This window comes from Varroa destructor, unplaced genomic scaffold (assembly GCF_002443255.2).
Source record: "Varroa destructor unplaced genomic scaffold, Vdes_3.0 BEIS01000002.1, whole genome shotgun sequence".
Taxonomy (NCBI): Eukaryota; Metazoa; Arthropoda; class Arachnida; order Mesostigmata; family Varroidae; genus Varroa; species Varroa destructor.
In genome coordinates this window covers 17,501,172-17,521,628 of record NW_019211455.1, presented here as the reverse complement: position 1 = coordinate 17,521,628, position 20,457 = coordinate 17,501,172, and the positions used below count along the sequence as shown (strand labels likewise).

General features: G+C 42.0%; 1 protein-coding gene across 7 annotated transcripts in view; it reads right to left on the bottom strand.

Moving 5' to 3' along the window:
- LOC111245953 (solute carrier family 4 member 11-like) overlaps window positions 1-20,457 on the bottom strand; it is a 424,503-nt gene that overhangs the window by 33,914 nt on the left and 370,132 nt on the right. For all 7 annotated transcript variants that reach the window (XM_086981588.1, XM_086981587.1, XM_022795003.2 and 4 more), the window contains one exon: window positions 6,468-6,668. In XM_086981588.1, coding sequence (XP_086837714.1) covers window positions 6,468-6,668 — 201 coding nt within the window. The remainder of the gene's footprint in view (window positions 1-6,467; window positions 6,669-20,457) is intronic.

Genomic DNA, 20,457 nt, shown 5'->3' with positions numbered 1-20,457 from the left:
TATAATTTGACCTTCAAGATGACGTTTAGCTGTTCTTCGTTTGGTTAAAACCGGTTTTCGTTAGGTTACACCTGTCGCCCTGCTGTGCAGAAAGCGTTGCATGGATCGATCTTGAGACGAGAAATGTTGTTGATTGTTGAACAAAATGACTAAAAAGATGTGGTCGAGGGCAGGTGCGCGAAGGCAGTTTTCGTAGACGTCTGCTGGTCACAAATTTCTGGTTCGGTTCGTTTGTCCGTCTAGAGTAGCAAGAAATTCGATCTTTTTCCAACAGTTTCACTTTTCTTCCGCTGTTATTGTTTTATTTACCCGATTAATCAGTTGTTTCGTGGTAGCAGAAGTGGAAACAACAGCAGCGGTGGAAACGACCAGAAATGCCTGGTACGGAGACGAAAACAAGAGTAGCACCGGTACGAAGCGACAATAAAGAAGGCAGCCTATTAAAGATGAATGGATGCGAGAAAGGGTAACGGAAGAAGCTGTCTAATTTTCTGCCGTGCAAGGGACCAAACGGTGAACATCTTCCCGGAGAACATTTCCTCGACCAATGCAGATGTCGGTGGGGCACCAGGACACTATATCAGGTTACCGCCAAGAGTACTTGACGGTGCAGACATAAGATGACGATGGAAGAGACAAGCGGGACAACACTTACAACAGACTCGAGCTTGGATAATGTCCGGAGTCAAGAAATCGCAGGCCTTCACTCCTGACTATTTTCGTGTGCGGCTCGGGTGCTCTGAGTAATGAACTCCAGGAGAAGACTACAAATTTTTTAGCCGGGGGGCAAAAAACGAGGATTGAGCGCAAGAAATATCCAAGCGAAGGAGGTCAGAGGACATGGACGATCACCAATCAACAGACAGTGACCAACGACTGCGTAGCGTAATTGTGTATGCTATCGTTTGATTCGAATAGTTAGCTTTCGGCCATACTGAGTTAAAACATGGCACATGTTGGACCAAAACTAGAAGTAGACGATTACAGAAAACTGATATATTGCCTATCAGGTAGCAAGAAAAATAAACGGTAGACGTACACAGAAAGAGGTTGCAGATATCCAAGAAACTTGGATACCTCCTATTGCTGCGATAGATGATGACCTTAACGAGATTTAATTTCCTGTTGCCCCAGTGCAATTTTCTCAGCTTGATGTTTATTTTGTTAGATTGCCGTATTTTTAGCAACCGCACGGTTGACCATCGCGGCCTACTCACATGCTTCTGTATGCACGGCTACGAGGTGACTTCGTATATCCCTAAATATGTAGAAAAAAAAAGAGATTCCGAAAGCCGTTTATTGCAGCAATTATGGCTGATTACGAGTAGATCAGTAATTTCCTTCATGATCGCAACTAAGTACATTTGTGTAGCTCATTACCATATTGAACGTCGTGGAAATCACCGTGGAAAGGGGCAAGTGGACGGGACAAAAGCTGATTTATAGTAGATATTGGATACTGTAGCTGCCAGTTTTTCCTTCTTCTGCTGCAGTTTTCTGTAGATGTGATCATGCGTATGCTAAACTATGCCTAGCTTAGCTTACGTCTAGACAGAGATGTGACCTTTCGGGTAGCAGTAAGCATATCCCAGCCGCTACAACCGCATCGTTTCCCTTTGGCACCATTTCGGATGATGGCGCTGGAAGTCGAGTTGTCCCCTTGCATTTCCTACGCTTCCGCCCAGTTCGAAGACAAACGCCACAGCGCCAAGTGGCAGCAGCCTTGCCCATATCCGCTTCTTTGAGAGATGAACGGGCGCTTCAGGGCATATTTTTTTTTTCGAAAGATAGATTTGTTTGCTGTTGGGACAGGTCACGATTTTCCGACCCTTGACGTTTCCAAGGCCCACAGACCGAGCAGAAATGCAGAGTGAGACGGACGCTTGACTGCTTCTGCACCGATCGAACATAGTACGAAAAACCGAATGAAGAGCGTGACCCGATCACTTAGCGTGTCGCTGACGAGACTTGGTGACCAGAGTTGCTGATTATTCCGATCTCGAATGGATAACCATCTAGAATGGTGATAGAACAGAACCGTGGAATGATGCGTAGTTGGAAGCCCTGAACAGGCGGTCTGTATTCTAGTTGTAACGCAGAAACGCGTTTACAGATTGTAAGAAACACTGGTGCGGTCGTTACGTTAGCGTGGCCAACTTAACAGAGTAGTTTCAATAGCTTTTCTTTGATCTCATTGTTTTTCTCTACGTATGTATGTAATAGCTGCTGACTGGGCTCTACGAAATGGTAGCCTTCACCGCTTAGAACTAGCCATAGGAGGTCAAGTGCTGAAGCTTACGTGCTTGTTGCGGTGTTTGCGAATGACGCCGACAACGAGGTCACACTGAATTTTAGATCTGCCGTGCCGCAGCTGACGCTGCTCGGTTGAACAGCGCAAGAAGACTCGTTTTGTCGTAGTCAAGCCTGTGATGGTTGACCGGCATTCATAGAATATGCGAAGCGAAAATGCTCGGTGTATTGTGTATTTTGAAGCTCTTGTGCTTGACGTTCCTGTTCCTTTAGCAGCACGTTCTGCTATTGCTACTGCCGGTGCTGCTGTGCGGTTAGTATTGAAGTAATGCGGTTAACGTTTACTTACTCGTTCCAGTTCGGTCTCGTAGACAAGGGTCACTGTCCTTTCGCTTGGTTGTATTGGCTGCTAAATCGAAATTAATTCAAAATGAATGTCTAAATGTTAGTCGACGGTCGGGTTGGGTTCGTGTTCATTTGTCGAATTTGCTGTGGCGGTGACATTGACCCCACAGACACACGCGCAAACATTCAAAATAAAGGTAGCACAAACCCCAATTCGTGATTTCAAAATGCATAGCCGTTGTCAGTTGTGCTAGTCGCATTCACACACGAAGATAGAGAAGCTTTAGCGTGCTCTCCTGTCAAGGGTCCTTACATCTCGGGGGGTCGGCATAATAGATAGGTAAAAAGCAGCAAGTGAAGTAGTGCACAAGCCATTTGATAAAACAGATTTAAAGCCGTGCCAAATAGGTCACTCTCGTACGTCCGAGAAAGATACAAAATACATAGCGAAATAAATTGCACCTGTGTATATTAGCAACGAAGCGTAAATTGTTTTTGCTTGCAACAGAGATAAGAGCGACTCTCGATAGAGCTTATTCTTTTACAAAACTCAATTTAGGACGCGCTTGATGCAAATCCTTTCTTGGACCATCCAGATTCGTTTTAACACATTAGTAGGGTAATGGGGTAAATTACTAGAAAAATGTACGGCTGCAGAGCTGAACGGACTTCGGTGTAGCCTCGTTAACGAACGACGGTCCATCATTAACGAACCAACCTTTTCCACCGCACGAGTCCCAGCCATAGACGGTGCTGCTTGTATAGTGCTGCGTATAGCAGAGTAAAATAGTTATCAAGACCGACTGTTTCAGCTGAAAAAAATTTGGACGGAGTGTACGGAATCAGAACGGTATTTGCTTCTAACGCAACAGATTAGGCGGAAATTGCATGACAGTCATGGGTAAACTAAACCAAAATCGTTGTCTTCCCGGCTTATCCATTTGTTAAAGCCAAAATATCGGGTCGTGGATTAACGTTTAGACGTATAGAATATCGCTCGAAATCACGCGTATATCGTGTACGTATAAACCCATAAGGATAAGTTAACACCGCAACCAGGTACGTAGTAAACAAAAAGTATAGATATTATATCGAAAGTCACTGAATTATTGATTGTCCCTGTCAATGACCTGCACGACAGCCCATCGAATACTATTTTCCACCATCACGCACAACTGGAATATAGACAGTAAAAAATACGTCTATGATCGTTGCGGCAATTTCAAACCGCCGTCTTCGTTATCCAAAAACTAAAAACTATATAGCACTACAGATAAAATGGGGTGAAATCGTATTGTCCGCTACTTGCCACGTACAACTGTTAGATTTTCTAACCAATCGGCATTGAGTCTAAACATCCAGGCGCTGCAACAGAACATAATCACTACCGTCATAGTATATAGATGTAAATGGGTATTCTTTGAGCGCATTATGAATCGTAACTTAGATTAACGGCGCGGATTGCTTTTTGTCATTAACTTCGTATATAGACCCACACATTTTGAATAATACTTTCTGCATTATTAAGTTAAGCTAAAGTTAAAAGACGAGTCCGTCATTGAAACAGTCATCGAAAATTTTCGCACAGCTAATAACGCACAGACAAACCGAACATACAGTATGACGTAGCGAAACTTAAGCATATTATTAGAAACGAAAGTGATATGGCCTCGAATGCGAGTCCCAAGGGTGACAGGGTGCTACATGTTTGTACACACTGCAAAGATGAATTCCTCTATAGTGTCGAAATTTTCGGTGCGTTGGAAAGTTTGTCCGTTTGCTAAAACTTAATAGTGCAATAACGCGTTGGAAGTAAAATTGTTTGACACTTGATAGAGAAGTTAGCAAAGCCAAACTTACTAAAAGATAGAGGCACTTATTAATGTCAGCAGTTTGGTGATGGTTTGAGCACAACATCACCCTACACTGGATATAGTTCAAACGAAGAAGGTCCAGACACATAAATTACTCTGTATGTAAACTGCTTGTAATAATCAGCAACTTACAATGCCCAATATAGGTAGCCTCAAAATTCTCGAGGTTAGCTGACTGATCACCTACAATAGAAATGACGGCATAGAAAAACAGAGAATATCGTGGTGAAAGACGTATTTCCGGCTGGTGGCAGAGCTCAGTTTGTCCTACAGTTGTCATTTACTATAACACATCTAAACAGACCCAACGAAAATCTGTAGTCTTTGAAGGATAGCACAGTCCGCAGCTGCGTACGCTCAAGGTATTCATTGTGCAACAATATTACTAAGAACTTCTCGACTCAAAGGAACTATTAGTTTTAAAGAAAACTTTTTTTCTTTTACGTGATTTGGCTTCTCTTTCTATCGGACCGTACGGTAACAACAGCTACCAAAACGATCAGTCGAGTAACTTACTTACTTAGCATCATTTTTAGAACGCTTTCCGGTAAGATTCTTTGTCACAAGGCAAACAGGAAATATTTACGTAAACGAAAGCTGCTAAACTCACGAGCGGCCTAAAATTTGCTAGGCAAAGCTGAGTAATGGCTAGTGCTCCCTGCCGCCAAATATTTGAATGTTACAAATTCAGAACCACGAATAATAAGATAATTGAGATATTACTCTCAATATAGTCTGATCGTCAAAAATTATTAACTTGAGTAACAACACTGACGTTACGTGTGTAGTCTGATAGATATATAGCTTGTAGGCGATACGTGAACGAATTGTAGAAACCGTAACGTCGTCCAGTGCTATATTTGAGACGAACGTTCTAACCTACTTGCGTGGACTTGTTGATCGAGCTGATTTACCCATTAATGAATTTGTATCTTCCGCCTTGTCTATAGCCACTATATAGTTCACAGCGGCTTATACGGATGTCATCCCTTTCCCTTACTTGACGAAGTCACGGTGGTCCTAACCGATAAAGTCACAAATCACCACCGTATCTAACAGCGCAGTGGCTGGTCTAATTTTTTTTTTTATTACAATTGTAGGATTTCTTCTATCACAGTACTACAGTGTATTATAGCAGAGCGAGTGCAGACAGCCCACTTCATTTAACAGCTTCAGCTTCTGTATGGTGAGTAGCATTCAATATCTATCAATTGAGCAAAAACTAATAGTAGAAGGATGGAATGATTAGCTTGAGTAAAGTACGTTTTCCCTCTGTCAAAAAGCCGGCGAGGCTGACGTGAAAACGAAGGTACAGTATGATATTACGGGTAAAAGGCGTTACTAGGTTAAGTGGGGTAAACTTCAACAACGACGACAACCGGATATAGCTTTACACAATATATAATTTTATCTTAGAAAAACACTAGAGTCTAGTCATTAACATTAACTAATAATAACTATACTGCTTCTGACGAAACGTACTTAATCTAACTGACTTTATCGTACTCTTTTAGCGCTGAGCTTTTTTGTATATTTGCAATCGAAACTTGCTCTATCTAGGTTGACGATCTCAGCATAGACAGAGGTTCATAGATGAACCTGAATCCTATTTTGTCATTGCTGATGTCTATAATTACCAAAGTGCTTCACTAGACGTTTGTATTTGGACGCTTGGCTGAAATTCAAGGGCCGTCTAAAACGATATCCAAAACGTATTCATTCTGTGCGGACGTTAGCTAATTAACGGTGTAAATGAAAAACGAGCTATAGGAGAAATAATGACACACTTAAGGCCGATGGCACGAAAAGGCGGATACGACTCGCAACTGGAAACAGGTAAGGGTCTTACGGCTTTGAGAGCAGAATGTCCGTACACACTGGCAAGAGTATACAAAATCAATTAGGTATTAAGTGGCCAAGTCGTTTTACGATAAGATAGAGATAGAGGCCAGAAGGAAAAGGGGGCCAAAACAGGCCCACCCGGAGTGCATGCCTTACCGGAAACTCGATGTCGGCGTCGTGATTGGCAAACCGGTTAGCGGGGTTGCTTTGTTCGGCTGCCAGATCTTGCGCGTGCTTCAGCAGAACGTTCTTAAACTCCGCTTCTGAATGTACTTCGAGCAGTTTCTGCCGAAAGTCCATGTCGGCAAAGATAGTCGCGAACGTCCGTCCCGTTTCAAGGGCATTCTTTGTACCTTTCTAAGGCGCGCTCACGTTCAGATGCCAAAACGGGTAGGAGACAGTAGCAAACACCGAGAAAGAGAACGCAAAAACGGACATGATTAACTAATAGGCCAATTAGCTAAGAAGCTAGTGTAGAAAAATAACATTTTATCAGCATTCCTGTAATCGATGTCCAGCGTTATAGGTTGATCTGCTAACCATCACCACTCCATTTGCATATACTTGAGCTTGATATCACTATGCTTGCCTTATCATTGGCTACTTCAAACTTTGGCCTACACACTATAATTCACCTCCAAAGAATTACAGCTGCCTTATTTCTCCAAAAAAAAGAAGTGAAACTTCGATTCTTATCTAAAAATTGTAATCCGTAGCATTGTCTAAATCGTTGGCATAGAAATGTCGCTTATCAAAGTGGCATTGCAACACTCCAGTAACTGGCAACCTGAAAAACGTTATAAGATTGTATTAGGAAAATTAGCAGCTGGTCATGGTTGTTAGGGCTGAGGCGCCCAAAGAGACAGGCTGAAGAAAATAGCATTAGTGACTTCCACTACATATTGTAGTTACTTTGTATGCGATTAACAGCTGACCTTAGCCAACTCGGTAAACCGGTTCTGTAGGCCGGCTGACCTGGTGGCCTATCATCTGCAACAAAAAGGAAAATTGGCCGTCTTTACCAGAATTCAAATGGCAAGGATCACTTAGACGCTACCTGATTTAAAAAAAGCCTGTAAATGGAAAATCGGATGAGGTAACGAAGGTACAGTGGAAAAGCCAGTGACTACCTATCGAGCGAATTTTATCTTACGACCGTTACATCCCCATTTTACAATTTACAGCATGAGGTAAAAATTTTCTAAATATTTTAAAAAAGTCACGGGACAGTTTGGAGTTATCATTTTATATATGAGGTATTTATTCACAATACATAACTGTGAAATGTATACCTGTTAAGAAAATCTTGCCCATCCTCCATTATTTTATAACGATTCTTTTCACGTGCTACATAACTCAGACCGAACAAATACGTTTCGTATGGTAGCGGTAATTTCTATCCACTGTTAGGTTAACGCTTTGCTGTATCTTGTTTGTACTAAATAAACGTTCAGAGTTGTATATTTGCAACTGCCTTAGTTAAGATTTACTTCAGGCGAAAGCCAGCTCCACGAAACAGACCGCGTGCTTACGCCCAGTTTTGAGCCTCGTCTATCCGCAAAATACTAAGTAAACACTTTATCACTGTATCATCACGGAGAAAGTTTGTCCGCACTGGCCTGACGTTGGTCTTCTCTCGCCGTTCGTGTATTAGGCTCATCTTTATCGTATTTTTTCTAGCGCAAGTTATTATACAGGAGCAGGCGTCAATAGCGACCGGTTGCAGGGATAAGCGTCGCTAGCAGGAAGTCAGAAAGTCAATCACAACTGCGAGCTGCTAGAGAACCAGGATAGCTGTTTATGTCTGTAGCGGCTTATGGGCGTATTTCATTGTCAGTGTCCGGGTACAGGATGGAATCTACTTCTGGGGCTGGTCCTCAATGAGACTATGCGTGCAGATGCTACTACTGTAAAGAATGCAGTAACGGGCAGACAGGAGCTATGCTCCACTGGCTGGTTTCATTGGAGTCTTGCCTGGCAAACGACCTTACACCCAGGATGTAACCACCACCGACAGTTTCAACCAGTCGGTCCAGTCCGATGCTTGCCAAGGCCTGGCCTTGTGTTGCTGCTTTCTAAGCTGGATTGGTGTCCCTGTTTCTCTAAAAAGGCGACGTCATCGGCCTCTTTCGGCGGAATCCTGTCCTTTTCCCCCAAACCAACTATTCCTTTATTTTGTCATCGTGTAACCCTCTAATAGCTTGCGGCTAAGGTCTCAGCTGCCACGGCACCTCAGTGACCAACCAGCCAAACCAACGTTGCCGCCATTAGCTGTGAAGCTCTGTCTTTCAAACCTTTAACGAGATCTGAAAGGCAACTCGTACTAAGTCGTCCACGTCGTCATATCGAGTCCATGAGAGTATCACATTATTCGAGGTTAAACAGTTATTTCAATCTGGGTGTATCTTTCAAGATGGAAATGATTTAAATTCCAGAAGTTATTGAAATGTACAGGGTTAAACTTTATAAGGTTTATATATATATAAACTATATCAACTTGGTAAGACAGGGATCACCAACGCCCGCTAGTGCGCAAACGCATATTTACACATAAAAAAGTAAATGATGTAAGCGATCTAAAACAAAAATACATGAACGGATAATAATAGTAATAGTAAAAAGTTATCGGAAACGAACACTGGCAGTACTCAAGCTTCTATCTGTAGATAGAGTCTGACGCGATCGATCCCACAACGAACTTACTAAACCATAAACCTGCTTGCATTAACGGTATTTTTCTAATAGCAGCAGCAACATTGGGGGAACTAACCATTTCGTTGCCCCTCTTAGGTCAGAACTAACAAAACGCAGACGGTGATAGCTTTTTAAACGGCGATTATAGACGGGTCGAATTGATGGTTCAGTTCCTGTAAAACGTTTCCTTATTCTTTTCCCTGTTGCTCAATATCGGATGTGCGTGACAGAACACTATTTATATGGGAAGAAGATTGGGCAATATGGTGTCAGCGAGGATGCATCACAGATCACTGTCAACGACAAAAAGTTGAGTAAGTATAACGAAGACGCAACCAAGTTGAATAGCTTGTACTAGTGGAACAATCCAATGATATAGAACAACACTATGATGTATCTGAGTGAAATGACAGCGATAGGGAATCGGTAGACTGCTGGTCCGCAGGGTCGCCAAGCCGGGATAGCAAGGTTAGTTCTTCTATCAGATGGGAACGGCAATATAATCATTGCATCCAATAAAGATAGCTTAATAGGTTACATACGATCGGTGGTGCTTTGAACGATCTTTATCTTCAGTAGGTGGAATGAGTTTTGGAAACGGTGGTTGAATTTGAAAGAATTTTATTTTGTCCTATCGATTATAGCTATTTTTTTATATCTGGCTAACTGGCCAATAGTGCGTTCAGGCGATAGCAATAAAGATATCATATCTGCGCAATACTAGTCGCGACGGGATCCGCTGCAAATACCTTTGCTGAAACAGGCATTTGTGTTTGGAAGAACTTGTTCGTCCGCTTTATTATATTGATATTTTTTTTTTTGTTTTTTTCACAATCTGTAAAAAGAACGTTATGGTCGGAGAACAATTCTAATATTAATAAGAAAATAATTATCTAAGCGATACCAATTCATTTAATAAGAAAATCAACACTGATTGCGAGCGAAACTCCGATTTTCGCATTTCTAATATAACTATTGTGTAGTAGACAAATGAGAGCCAATTGTTTTTTTAGTACAATAAAAAAATCAACCGAACAATTTCGTAAAATACATTTCAGTATACTGTAATTTAAACTAATCTTTGAACGCACGATACGAGTCTTGTAATAGACGAACGAATAGGGCGAAAACGGTCGCGTAATGCGCAGATTTGAAATCTAATCCCACGTTTCACGTAAAAAACGTATCATTGTACTCTATGTAGTCATATGTTATAAGAATATAATATATGCTATATTAGATACTCATTATCCTAGGAAGCTTGCCTTGCTTGGTTTCAAGGCAACCCCTAAACATTCGCCTCTGTTAGCCTACAACAATGGATCTATATGTTGTTTTTAGCCTGGTACACGCTTAAGTCCCTGGCTTTGTAGAGCCACATTTTCGTTAACTTCATCACCACTACTGTTTTTCTTTGTTTGCTTGCCAACGTTGTAGTCGTCGTTGTTGTCGCCGCGGTCAGCATGGCATGTCTCATCTCCGTTTGCTTTTCTATCTCCTTTTCTGTCCAAATGATGCTTAAGGGAACCCAATTTGTGGTTGTGTTCCCTATTGCTGTCGCACGGGACCGTGATTTCTCTATTGGTAAATGACAGGCCGTGATAACGATAGTCGGGTTGTTCATCTCGCTGCCTCTTCATTGACTTTCTTAGCGAAGCCCCTTAACCACATCCCGTGGCTTTCCTTGTCGAGGTTTCATGGAGCAAAGGCGAGCGTAGAGAGAAAGAGATAGCGAGGTGGAGCTAGTGGAAAGCGGAAAATTTGGCCTGGAATAAAGTTTGCCACAGAAGTTCAGGTCGCACATTCCCACGTCTCTTCGAGTACTCTTAGAGTGCTCAGGACGTTCTGTGTCACCATAAATGGCTGAGTCAGTCAGCGTTGCCTTGGCCGCCGCAGACTAAGGTGACTTGTCCCGTTATCGTTACCATTACCGGCGCCACTGCCAACGTCGAGAAAGAAGGACGATGTGAAGGGAACAAATCAAAATTCAGACAGTTGTTCCCCATTACCTATGGGCTAGTGGGCTATCGGTTGACCCCAACTCGCCTTAACCTCTCCGTCCCTCTCCGCCTGCTCAAACGTATATATGCATCTAGCAGGCTCAAGGGCGCGGTTGGACCACCGCTGCTGTTTCTCTACCTTGAAAACGGCTTGTTTACCCACCCAGTAGTCCCTCTTCTAGGTGGTCCGTTGTTCAATTCGACGCTCCTACATGGTCTAGGAACCCAGCTACATCTTTACCGTCACCATCTACTCAGTACTTCGAGTGGTCGAATCGGATTGCGCAGCCGTGCCATTCACTGACTCATCGACTTACTACTTATTATAGTAGAAGCAAAAGTGTATGTCGAGGGTTTCGTTCGACGCGCGGACACCAGACGAGCGTGGCCGCCCTGAGGTCCTGAATCAAAGACGGACGTATTTTTGCCAGTTCGGTAGTGCTCACGTAGCAATTGCGACGTCAGCTGTCCGTTTTGACCAGTGTTCTTTCCAAATCCAGCCTTCTTGATAGTGGCTTGTTCGTTTGTTCGCTTGCTATCCTTCATCAACCTTTTCTCCTTCCTGTTCTTCGTTCTTCTATTCTTTAGGATCACAGGTACTTCAACCAAGACGGAAAAATGCGATTGTATTTGATGGTAAAGACAGAAACAGAGAACGTTAGAACCCGAAGTCGTACTCGCACGAACCGAGTACTCCAGCAGCAATGGGACGTGGAGCCACCATGGCTAAGGTCGTTCGGTTGGTACTAAGTAAGTCCGATTCACCCTTTGGCTCGAAAAAGCTGGAAGACCTCTTATAGCCAACGTAATAGCTCCAAAGCATCGTTGAGGAGTAACGGCTTTGATTCAAATGAAAGCTATTTGAATTCAATGCTCTGCGTGGGAAACAAGAGACGCGTAAGATACATGGCTGGGAATTGTGCGTGATCTATTGTGAAGGGGCACTACGGATTTGGGCGTTACACCTCGCCTCTCCTCGCCTTTTCTTAACCATAGCCTTTTAACCTTGGAAGCCGATGCTGTCTCTGCAGCCGTCTGCTCTCCTTAAAAAACCAAACGAAGCCTTCGTTGATTGTCGTCTCGGCCATGCCCACAAAACGACCACTCGCCACCAACCCAGGCATGTAATAAGCTAAACCCTATCGGAGAGCAGACGAAAGAATATAAGATCGGCAGAGCAGGCCTTCCATCGAGCATCGAGGGAGCCAATGAAGGGCTCGTTACTAGGCGACAGATTCACATGGCGGAGTGGTGGTCGCGACGGAAACAACCCTATTCGGGTGTCATCGAATGTGGGTTTCGCGAGTAGCCAGGGTAAATGGTCCTAAAAGTGCTCAGGCGACCATACGGGGGGTTTTCTTGGCATAATTTCATCGGCAACAACAGCAGCGTCGATGGACGCCGTGATATTGTGAAGACGTTGTATTGTACCACTGGGTGGAAGACTCAAAAAATGTAACAATAAAGAGCTTCCGTTTTTCTTAGGTCTAATGGATGCAGACATGGAACACAGCAGGCTGCTTCGGGCAAAGTTAGGTACAGTATGGCTTGAATCGAGGCTATGGGGGCATTATGTAGTGGGGAAAAAAGGGGAAATCGAATGAATCCTGCCGGGGTCGCCGAGGTGGGCCGAATAAAATCGTTGTTGTTCCAGACTCATTTGCTTTCAGCCTTTTCCGCTGCAGTATCCCCAACGTTTCCAAACTGATCCTGACATGGATTGCAGTTACCGTTCTTTCGACGACCACATACGTTCGGCTGCTAGGGCTAAGCTTTTGTTACGTTGGAAAAGACACTTGCTAAATATTTTAACACGCCTGAGTGCCATAGGGATAAATTTACATTTGCTTTTAACTTTCGTGCCCTGTATCTAGGTAAAAATCTTTCCTCTTTTTTTGCTTCTGTTTGCACAAACAACGGCAACAATAGCATTCGTACAACATTCGGTAACGCTTTCACTAGCGCTATGATAAAAAAATAATAAAAGTTCTAAGTAGTCCTGGCCTCGACAAAGTCCATCGTATTATCCTATATACGTGGCGACGCCGGCAGTAGAAGAAACCGCGGTATACAAACTAACCGACACTTACGAATGCTCAACATGGGTCCAAGCTTAATTGGACGCGAGCCGGGAAAACTCAGTTTTTAAACTAACGTTCTACGATAGTCACCATGTCTGCTTTTTTACTTAGAGGAAGCCTTCGCCGTTTCATACATATGATACATTAAGACCATATGATCGAAAAATGTAGCAATAGGTTACGTTTTAATTAGCAATAGGGTGCGAAATTAACTACGAGGCATTTATGACAGTGTTCACAGCGGTCGGTAATCATACGACGGACGTATATCCTCGAGCCGATGGTTCGGTCAGATGGGCATTGCTAAATAGGGTGGATTTGTTCCCATGCACCTCGATTGAGCCTAACTAGAACTCATCACGTCTTAACAAACCATCTTTGAGTCGCACCCTGGCATCTCTAATTATAGGTGTTCATCTTAACCGTCATCTCTGATTCGTTCATTCAGATCGTTTATGCTATTTCAGCTGGTTGGGCGATAGGTAGTCTATCGTAAAGGCTGTTCTCTCTAAAATGAGTTCGAGATTGCTATTTGCAGGTGATTTCTTCAAAAGTGTAGCCGTAGACAGAAGAACCGGTGAGTATATTATTTCTATCCTTGATACAGACATGTTACTATTATGACATTTATTTATCGTAATGTTTTTAACAAACTACTTTCCCTAGCACGTAGAGTACGACAGATAATGCCACATATGGTGTCGAGGATCTGGGTTTCTTGACTGCTTTTATAGACATATATAATACGAGGCGTAAATATTTGTCATATAAAAGATGATATCATAGCTAGTTAGAGTAAGCTGGCATGTAACTGAAAAAACCGGGTCATAGTCTAATCCAGTAGGTTAATTTGTGTGAGCCAATACAGATTGAAGAAGTAATCGGCGGACTGCTAATTTTAATATAAGGCCAAGTAGAAGAATTTTCAATGGAAATATAAGTAGGTTTAGTCCGATATATTACCCATTACAAATGTAAAGTTTTGAAAAGCAGTTGATTGGAGTGAAAACGGTATTACTATAATAGTTTTTCTTTTTTGAGATAACACTCTCGATGCCTGATACACAGCGCACTACAGTTCACTCAGATTTACAACTCAAATTATCTGAAGAAATTATCTGAATCTTTGCTTTAACTCCAGCCTAAGATTAACGAGGTGGTGGGTCCAGCTTTCAACCTATTTGCCAACGCGGTAATTAACATCATCTGATCCCTGTCACGTTATTGTATTAAAAAAATCGCTCAGCACCTCCACTGATTTTTTGAATACGAACTATTTACAAGAGCGTAATTAATATTTTTTTCGGTAAACGAAAATGTGAATCCTGTGATTCGAGAATTTTAGAGCTGATCTCCCGTCTTAGTACGAAGAGAAACAAGGCAAACGTTGAGCTCTGCCGCTCAGGCATATCTGATCGGGTTCCTTCATTGTCTTTCTGCAATCGAACAAATAGAGAGAAGCTGCAGATATAATTATCTTGCTAGGAACGAACGAGCTATCGCTCTCGAAACAGAGGTCGGGACGTATTCATTCAGAACGGATCGGAGACGGCCAGCCATAATCTCTTTAAATTGGTCTGCCGCATTTTGTTCATTCGTGGTTATTTAATGGGTTTATAAATGTATTGATATATAAATATCAACCAATACAATCAGTCTCACAGATGTGGACTCACACATAAAACTGAAGTGACTTGGTCGAATTAAATGCTTTGTGTTTGTATGTACACAGCTACTAGTAATCCCGGCACTCGTATCAGCTATAAACAAGTCTCTAACAAAAGAAAAAGTTAACATTTTGTTACACGTTTTTTTTTTCTCGCATAAAAATATACATTTACATTATTCCACCATACCAGAATCACTGCAATTTTATTTCGCACCGTATATAACAAGTATGTACGTGCTGACGGCTAGAATGACGTTCCGCCTTTTGAGCGTGCGTAGTACATACAGTCATCAAGTTCTATTCGATTTTTTCTGCCTGAGATATAAACATAGTGAACATTTTCGTATACATAATATCTCTGATTGCTTCTGCGTTCGGGAACGACTCGGGATAAGTCGATCGATCGCTCACGCAGGCTTGCTGTACAAATTCTTGCCTATTTATTTTTGTGTAGTACCGTAACCACCTTGCCGGTGGTACTGGTAGCACCGTTCCTCCATTATTATATTAGCAACAATAATGATAATACTGAGATTATATATACTTTACTACAACGCGAAAAAATGACATTGTTGTCGTATTGGCTCGTAGCGTCTATTGGCAACAACGTAAATTCGGCTATCTACATGTACGATTCTGAGACAATGTAAACAACCTACGTTTTTTCTTTTGTCTAGGGTGTTTGTGACTGTGTGCGTGAGAGAGAGAGAGAGGGAGCTTGGATTCGTAATTCCTGGCCACTTCGCTTCCACGTTTTTTTAATGATTTTCGTAGTCATGCTCTTCTCGCCGTTTCATCTCCTGCTGCTGAGGATGAGGTCCTCACCAGGGCCACCATAAGTTGTGGGGCTATTAATGCACCATAATAATGGGGTTATTAACGTTGTCAGGAAGCGCTTGCCTTAGCTGCAGCTCTAGTTTCAAATGACACTGCTTTACCGTTTCACTAGTGGGCCACCAAGGTCCTACAAACGTCGACAGACGCCGCTGCGGCTGGTGTCGATGTAGTTACAGAAGTCTGAGTGGTTATCCTTTAGGTACCCGTCTGTCCTACAATTAGCCTGGCTTTGGGAAATTGTTGCGCCCAAAGAATCATTGTTTTTTTTTCCTTGCGAACGTAGCAGGTAGTGGCAGTAGCAAGTTGAGAAAACATCGTCGTCGTCTGCAAAGAGAGATTAGCGACAACTGTGCACGAGAAACACGATGCTAGATGACTGTTGCACACACCGATGCTCCTTCACCAGCGGGAATGCTTTATTGATAAATAGCAATGCACACAAATTAGGATATTGTTGTTGTTGTTGTTGTCGGGGGCAAATTGGAACATTGTTGCTGTTGTTGATGGCTGAACGTAACTAGGTAGAACATGTGTTTTCGATAGCACCTTCTAACTGGATGATGCCGTAGTGGTAGTAGTAATAGCGGAGGGATCAACAGCACCTACGATAACGTGCTGATACTACACGTATGGGCAAAGAGCTCTGCGGGCTTTCGTGGCTGGTCACATACGATGGCTGAGAGCCTAGACTTACATGACGTGGAACGACGAACCGGAGAGGTGTAAGAAGTTGCCCCCCGCCCGACGCCCAATCGATAAAGCCTTCAGACAAAGTTTGTGGGATAAAGATGATAGGGATTACAGCGTCAGCAAAAGAGTATCGGACCAACAAAGAAACGCGTTGAAACATTCTTACATAATGCTGGAGACTAAGTTTCCTGCTTTATTTGGCGGGCAAAAAACTACGCCAACGAGTAAAAGAAATAAATGAAATTATTAAGGCATTTTTACATGTCGATAAAAGATCGCGTTGAAACAAGTACGTGCATATATATATATATATATATATATATATACATATCGTCTATTCCCTGTGATGATGCAGTGGTAATGTTACACTTAGTGGCACGTGGTACTCTAGGCTTTGTTCGATAACGTTTTGTGCTAGGGTCAGCCGTCTAAAATATGACCCAATTTCAGTATAACAAGTAAAACCCGAAACACCCATCCATGTGCATAACGTCTTATCTGGCCATCTCATCTAATTTAGCCAAAGCCTATACAAACTACACTTTTGCTATACGTACTGCAGTGAAATTGTATAGAAATATATTGAACAATTTTGACTTTATCACTGGTCATGAGTATGAGCTTGCAAATGGAGGCTATCAGAATCGGTGACGCTTATGGTCCTGAGAACACATTGACGTCCTATTTAGAAAGCAGTATCCAAATGTATGAAGCGAATAGGTCGTGCTTTTCCAGAAACCCAGTTATGCACTCATTTTGAGTTGCACAATCGGGCCACGCGGAAATTTACATAATACAGAAAAGAAAACATGAATTTATTAGGATTTCTATTCGTAAAATGAATGATCTGAATAGGATAGCTTGATATTAATTCTTTTAAAAAGAATCTAATAAACATGGCATCTGATTCTATTTGGTGACTAAACACATTGAACTCGTCCGTCCATCGACAGTTTTTCTCGTACACTCGATTCCTCAGATACTTTCGTTAGGTACAAGTCGGATGTATTTACTCAGCTTGGGGGAATAGTGTGCAGGCCAATGATGCATTTTCGTAAAACATATCACTTCCAACGACGCGCACGTATGACGATAAATAGATGATATACGATGAAAAAAAAAAAAGCTTTAAATACCATTTTTGTCAGTCTGAACGGGTAACGATAGGCCTAACGAAGCAATTTTCTTCAAGCACTTCAAGCTCACAGTGCACAAGTATCGTCGTTGAAGCGCATGAGGTTAACGGAATGAACCAATATAACGCAGCTGGCGAAGCAAAAACTTCTGTTTTTGTGGAGAATGTAAAGTTCGATTGCAGTCAAATATCTGTAGAAAGAGCTACCGGTAAGCTTAAACGATCGGGCTGTATGGACACTACCAATTCCCGTTCGTTAGCTGGCGAGTTAGCAAAAGCGAACTGGAAATCGTTGAAAAGATCCAATACCGAGGTCAAAGCGAAGGTTGGATACCGGATCTCAGAGGCTGTGACGAATCCTACCCTCGTTTGCAAGCACTTCCCACGTCTGCCGCTCGACGACCATTCAGACGGGATACTACGCCGAGATACTACGCGCGGATATGTGTCCCATGTTTACGTTTTGGACCTAATTCAGAGCTTGGGTAAGAAAGGTTCTTTGTCTTTCGCGCCAGTGGAACACGCCAAAAATTAAAAGTTCTACATATTGAGTGAAGGAATCGTCTTGAACAATGGCTCGAGATAGTAGGCTTACGTCGTTGAACTGGACGGTGTTATTCAGCACTATTTTCGAGCTTCAAGCATAAAAACAATTACAGGCACAGCGGATTGCTGACCCTGCTGTAGTGTTTTTATGATTATCAGTGAGTATTAAAAAACTATTAAGAGTCATTTGAGAAGTTATTGTTTCTCACCGTACCTCATGAGAAATAAGAATATAGTTCGCAATAAAAGCTGTAACTTGTGTTCCTATCGTAAAGATATAATAGTAATAACTGCGCAATAATTCTCGCAGAGAAAACGATGATAAAACTTTTGTTAACAATAGAGACTGAAAGGCCAAATACTGTATAGTGCTTCATACGAACGACTGATAATTGAGACATAAACCAGTTATAAGACATTCCTGAATAAGTGGACAGCATACCTAATAATGATATTTTTAAAATACCCGCCGCATATACTTTGTCAGAGATTGCCCTGGGAACAGAGACATTGTTCAGTGTACCTTCCTGCCTAGCTCACTACGATAACCCTAATACGTTATAATCTCTGATAACGTAGAATAATTATAGCAATCCACCAAAGTCTAACATGTCTCGACACTGAAAAATACAATCTAACAAAAGCTCAGGCCCCTCTTTTAAAGATGGACGTAGAAGCACGACTGTTGGTTCAACAGCACTCCTAGCTGCAACATTATATTGAAAACAACCATTGCCAATATAAGAGTAAGCGTACATTGTTATAACTACATATCAGATTAGCTAGAAGTTTAGGAGCCCAGCCGAAACAGCCTTTTTCACTTTCGAGGTGTCTCATTGGTTTCCTTTTAAGCAAACATATCAGCGCTATCATTGCTACTGGTACCCATTCCTACCGGTACATGTTTTTGCTTGCACTAGTTCTTCTGCCATAACCTCGTGTCATCTCTAAGTTTCATCTATGATATCTTTCTTCGTGTCATAACGAACTACGTTCGAGCTACATTACGATATGGTACTCTCTGCCTGTTCCTTTTGCTAGTTTTCGTCTCAGGCCATGCTGTCGTATTGCAATCTTAATCTTGATATGATTGAGCGCCTACGCGCAAACAGCAGGCACCGTACCTGACCTTGTGAATCGCGCTTTCATAAACTAGATTTCGATGTTCTACGATTCGATTGAACACGGCCAGGCTGAGTTAGGCCGGAAGTTTCGTATAATGCTATAGGTTTGCGTGTACCTTGTTGACCTGCAAGCATCTTCACTGCGTTGAATGGGTCAACCGTAAATCCACAGCATATGGCGTATGTGAAGATGATCTTTCTCTTATTCAGGTGACCTTTCCACCCTCGGAGGTCTTAGACGTCGTTGAGCCTGCTCGTGCTCATGTACCCTTTTACGACTGCTGCTTGACACACATGAAGTTTAGAGGAAACTTTAGTTGAAGTGAGCAAGGAAAGCGTGCGCAGTAAAACAGGCGTTTCAGTCTGCCTAGACAAACGATTTCTCACTTTTTTTCTCTTAAGTTAAAACACGGAAGACGTTATACTTTTCCCTTTCTCTCGTTGCTGATAAGACCGTATACCTTCAATAATCTATAGCAGCAGTTTGTAATCTATCTGGCGACGGAAAATCGAATTTAAAAAACGTATAACACCGATCCTTTTTTTCAATTGCTCTTTACTTCTACAATAGCGGAGTGCGTGATGAACTTGGTAATATCAAGTTCCTGGTTTAAGTTCAACTTATAATTTCAAGATTTTTTTCGAATTAGTTTAGTTTTTCATATAAGCTCGCTATGCAGTAATGTTCGGCAAAGTCGAAGTTTTATTGGCCTTCCATCATATAATGCATATCTAGGATATTGTCAGGCCGTGCGACACAATGCTATATACACACGTTAGATAAAATTAGTTGCGATAAAGTTAGGAAGATCCAGCTCAGTGCAACGTAATCTGGGTTACAGTTGTCTTATAGAAGATTTGATCGGAATCGTTGTTTGGTTCGCAGACAACGTCAGTCCTTTGAGGCTGTAGTCAAAAACAATTCCTAGAATTTCAACTAGGACAACAGTTAGTCGTGTCAAGAGGTGCAGCTGATTTATATTGCAAAGCTGATCAATTATGGAAGGTTCTGCAATAATAATAGATATAGAACTTGCTTTTTTGTTTGCAAATTACACATAGTGCGAGCGGTTCTAATTGAACATATATTGTCACTTCAATAAAACTGCTACGATTCATCTTTTAAATGGTGGTTTTACAATCCGATACATGACGGTCTGTGTCATTGTAATGTTAACCAATATGAGTCGAAAGTGGAAACAGGGCGGGTTATTGAAAAGCGTATCTTTTGTTTCTACAGACATAAAACACTTTCAATAACATTTTAAACAATGCACCATGGCCTATTAATATAGATACATTTAAATGCATACTTTTTGCAGAATAGAAAATCGGTTAAGTCTTGGCATTGCCACAATAAGCGCTGAATT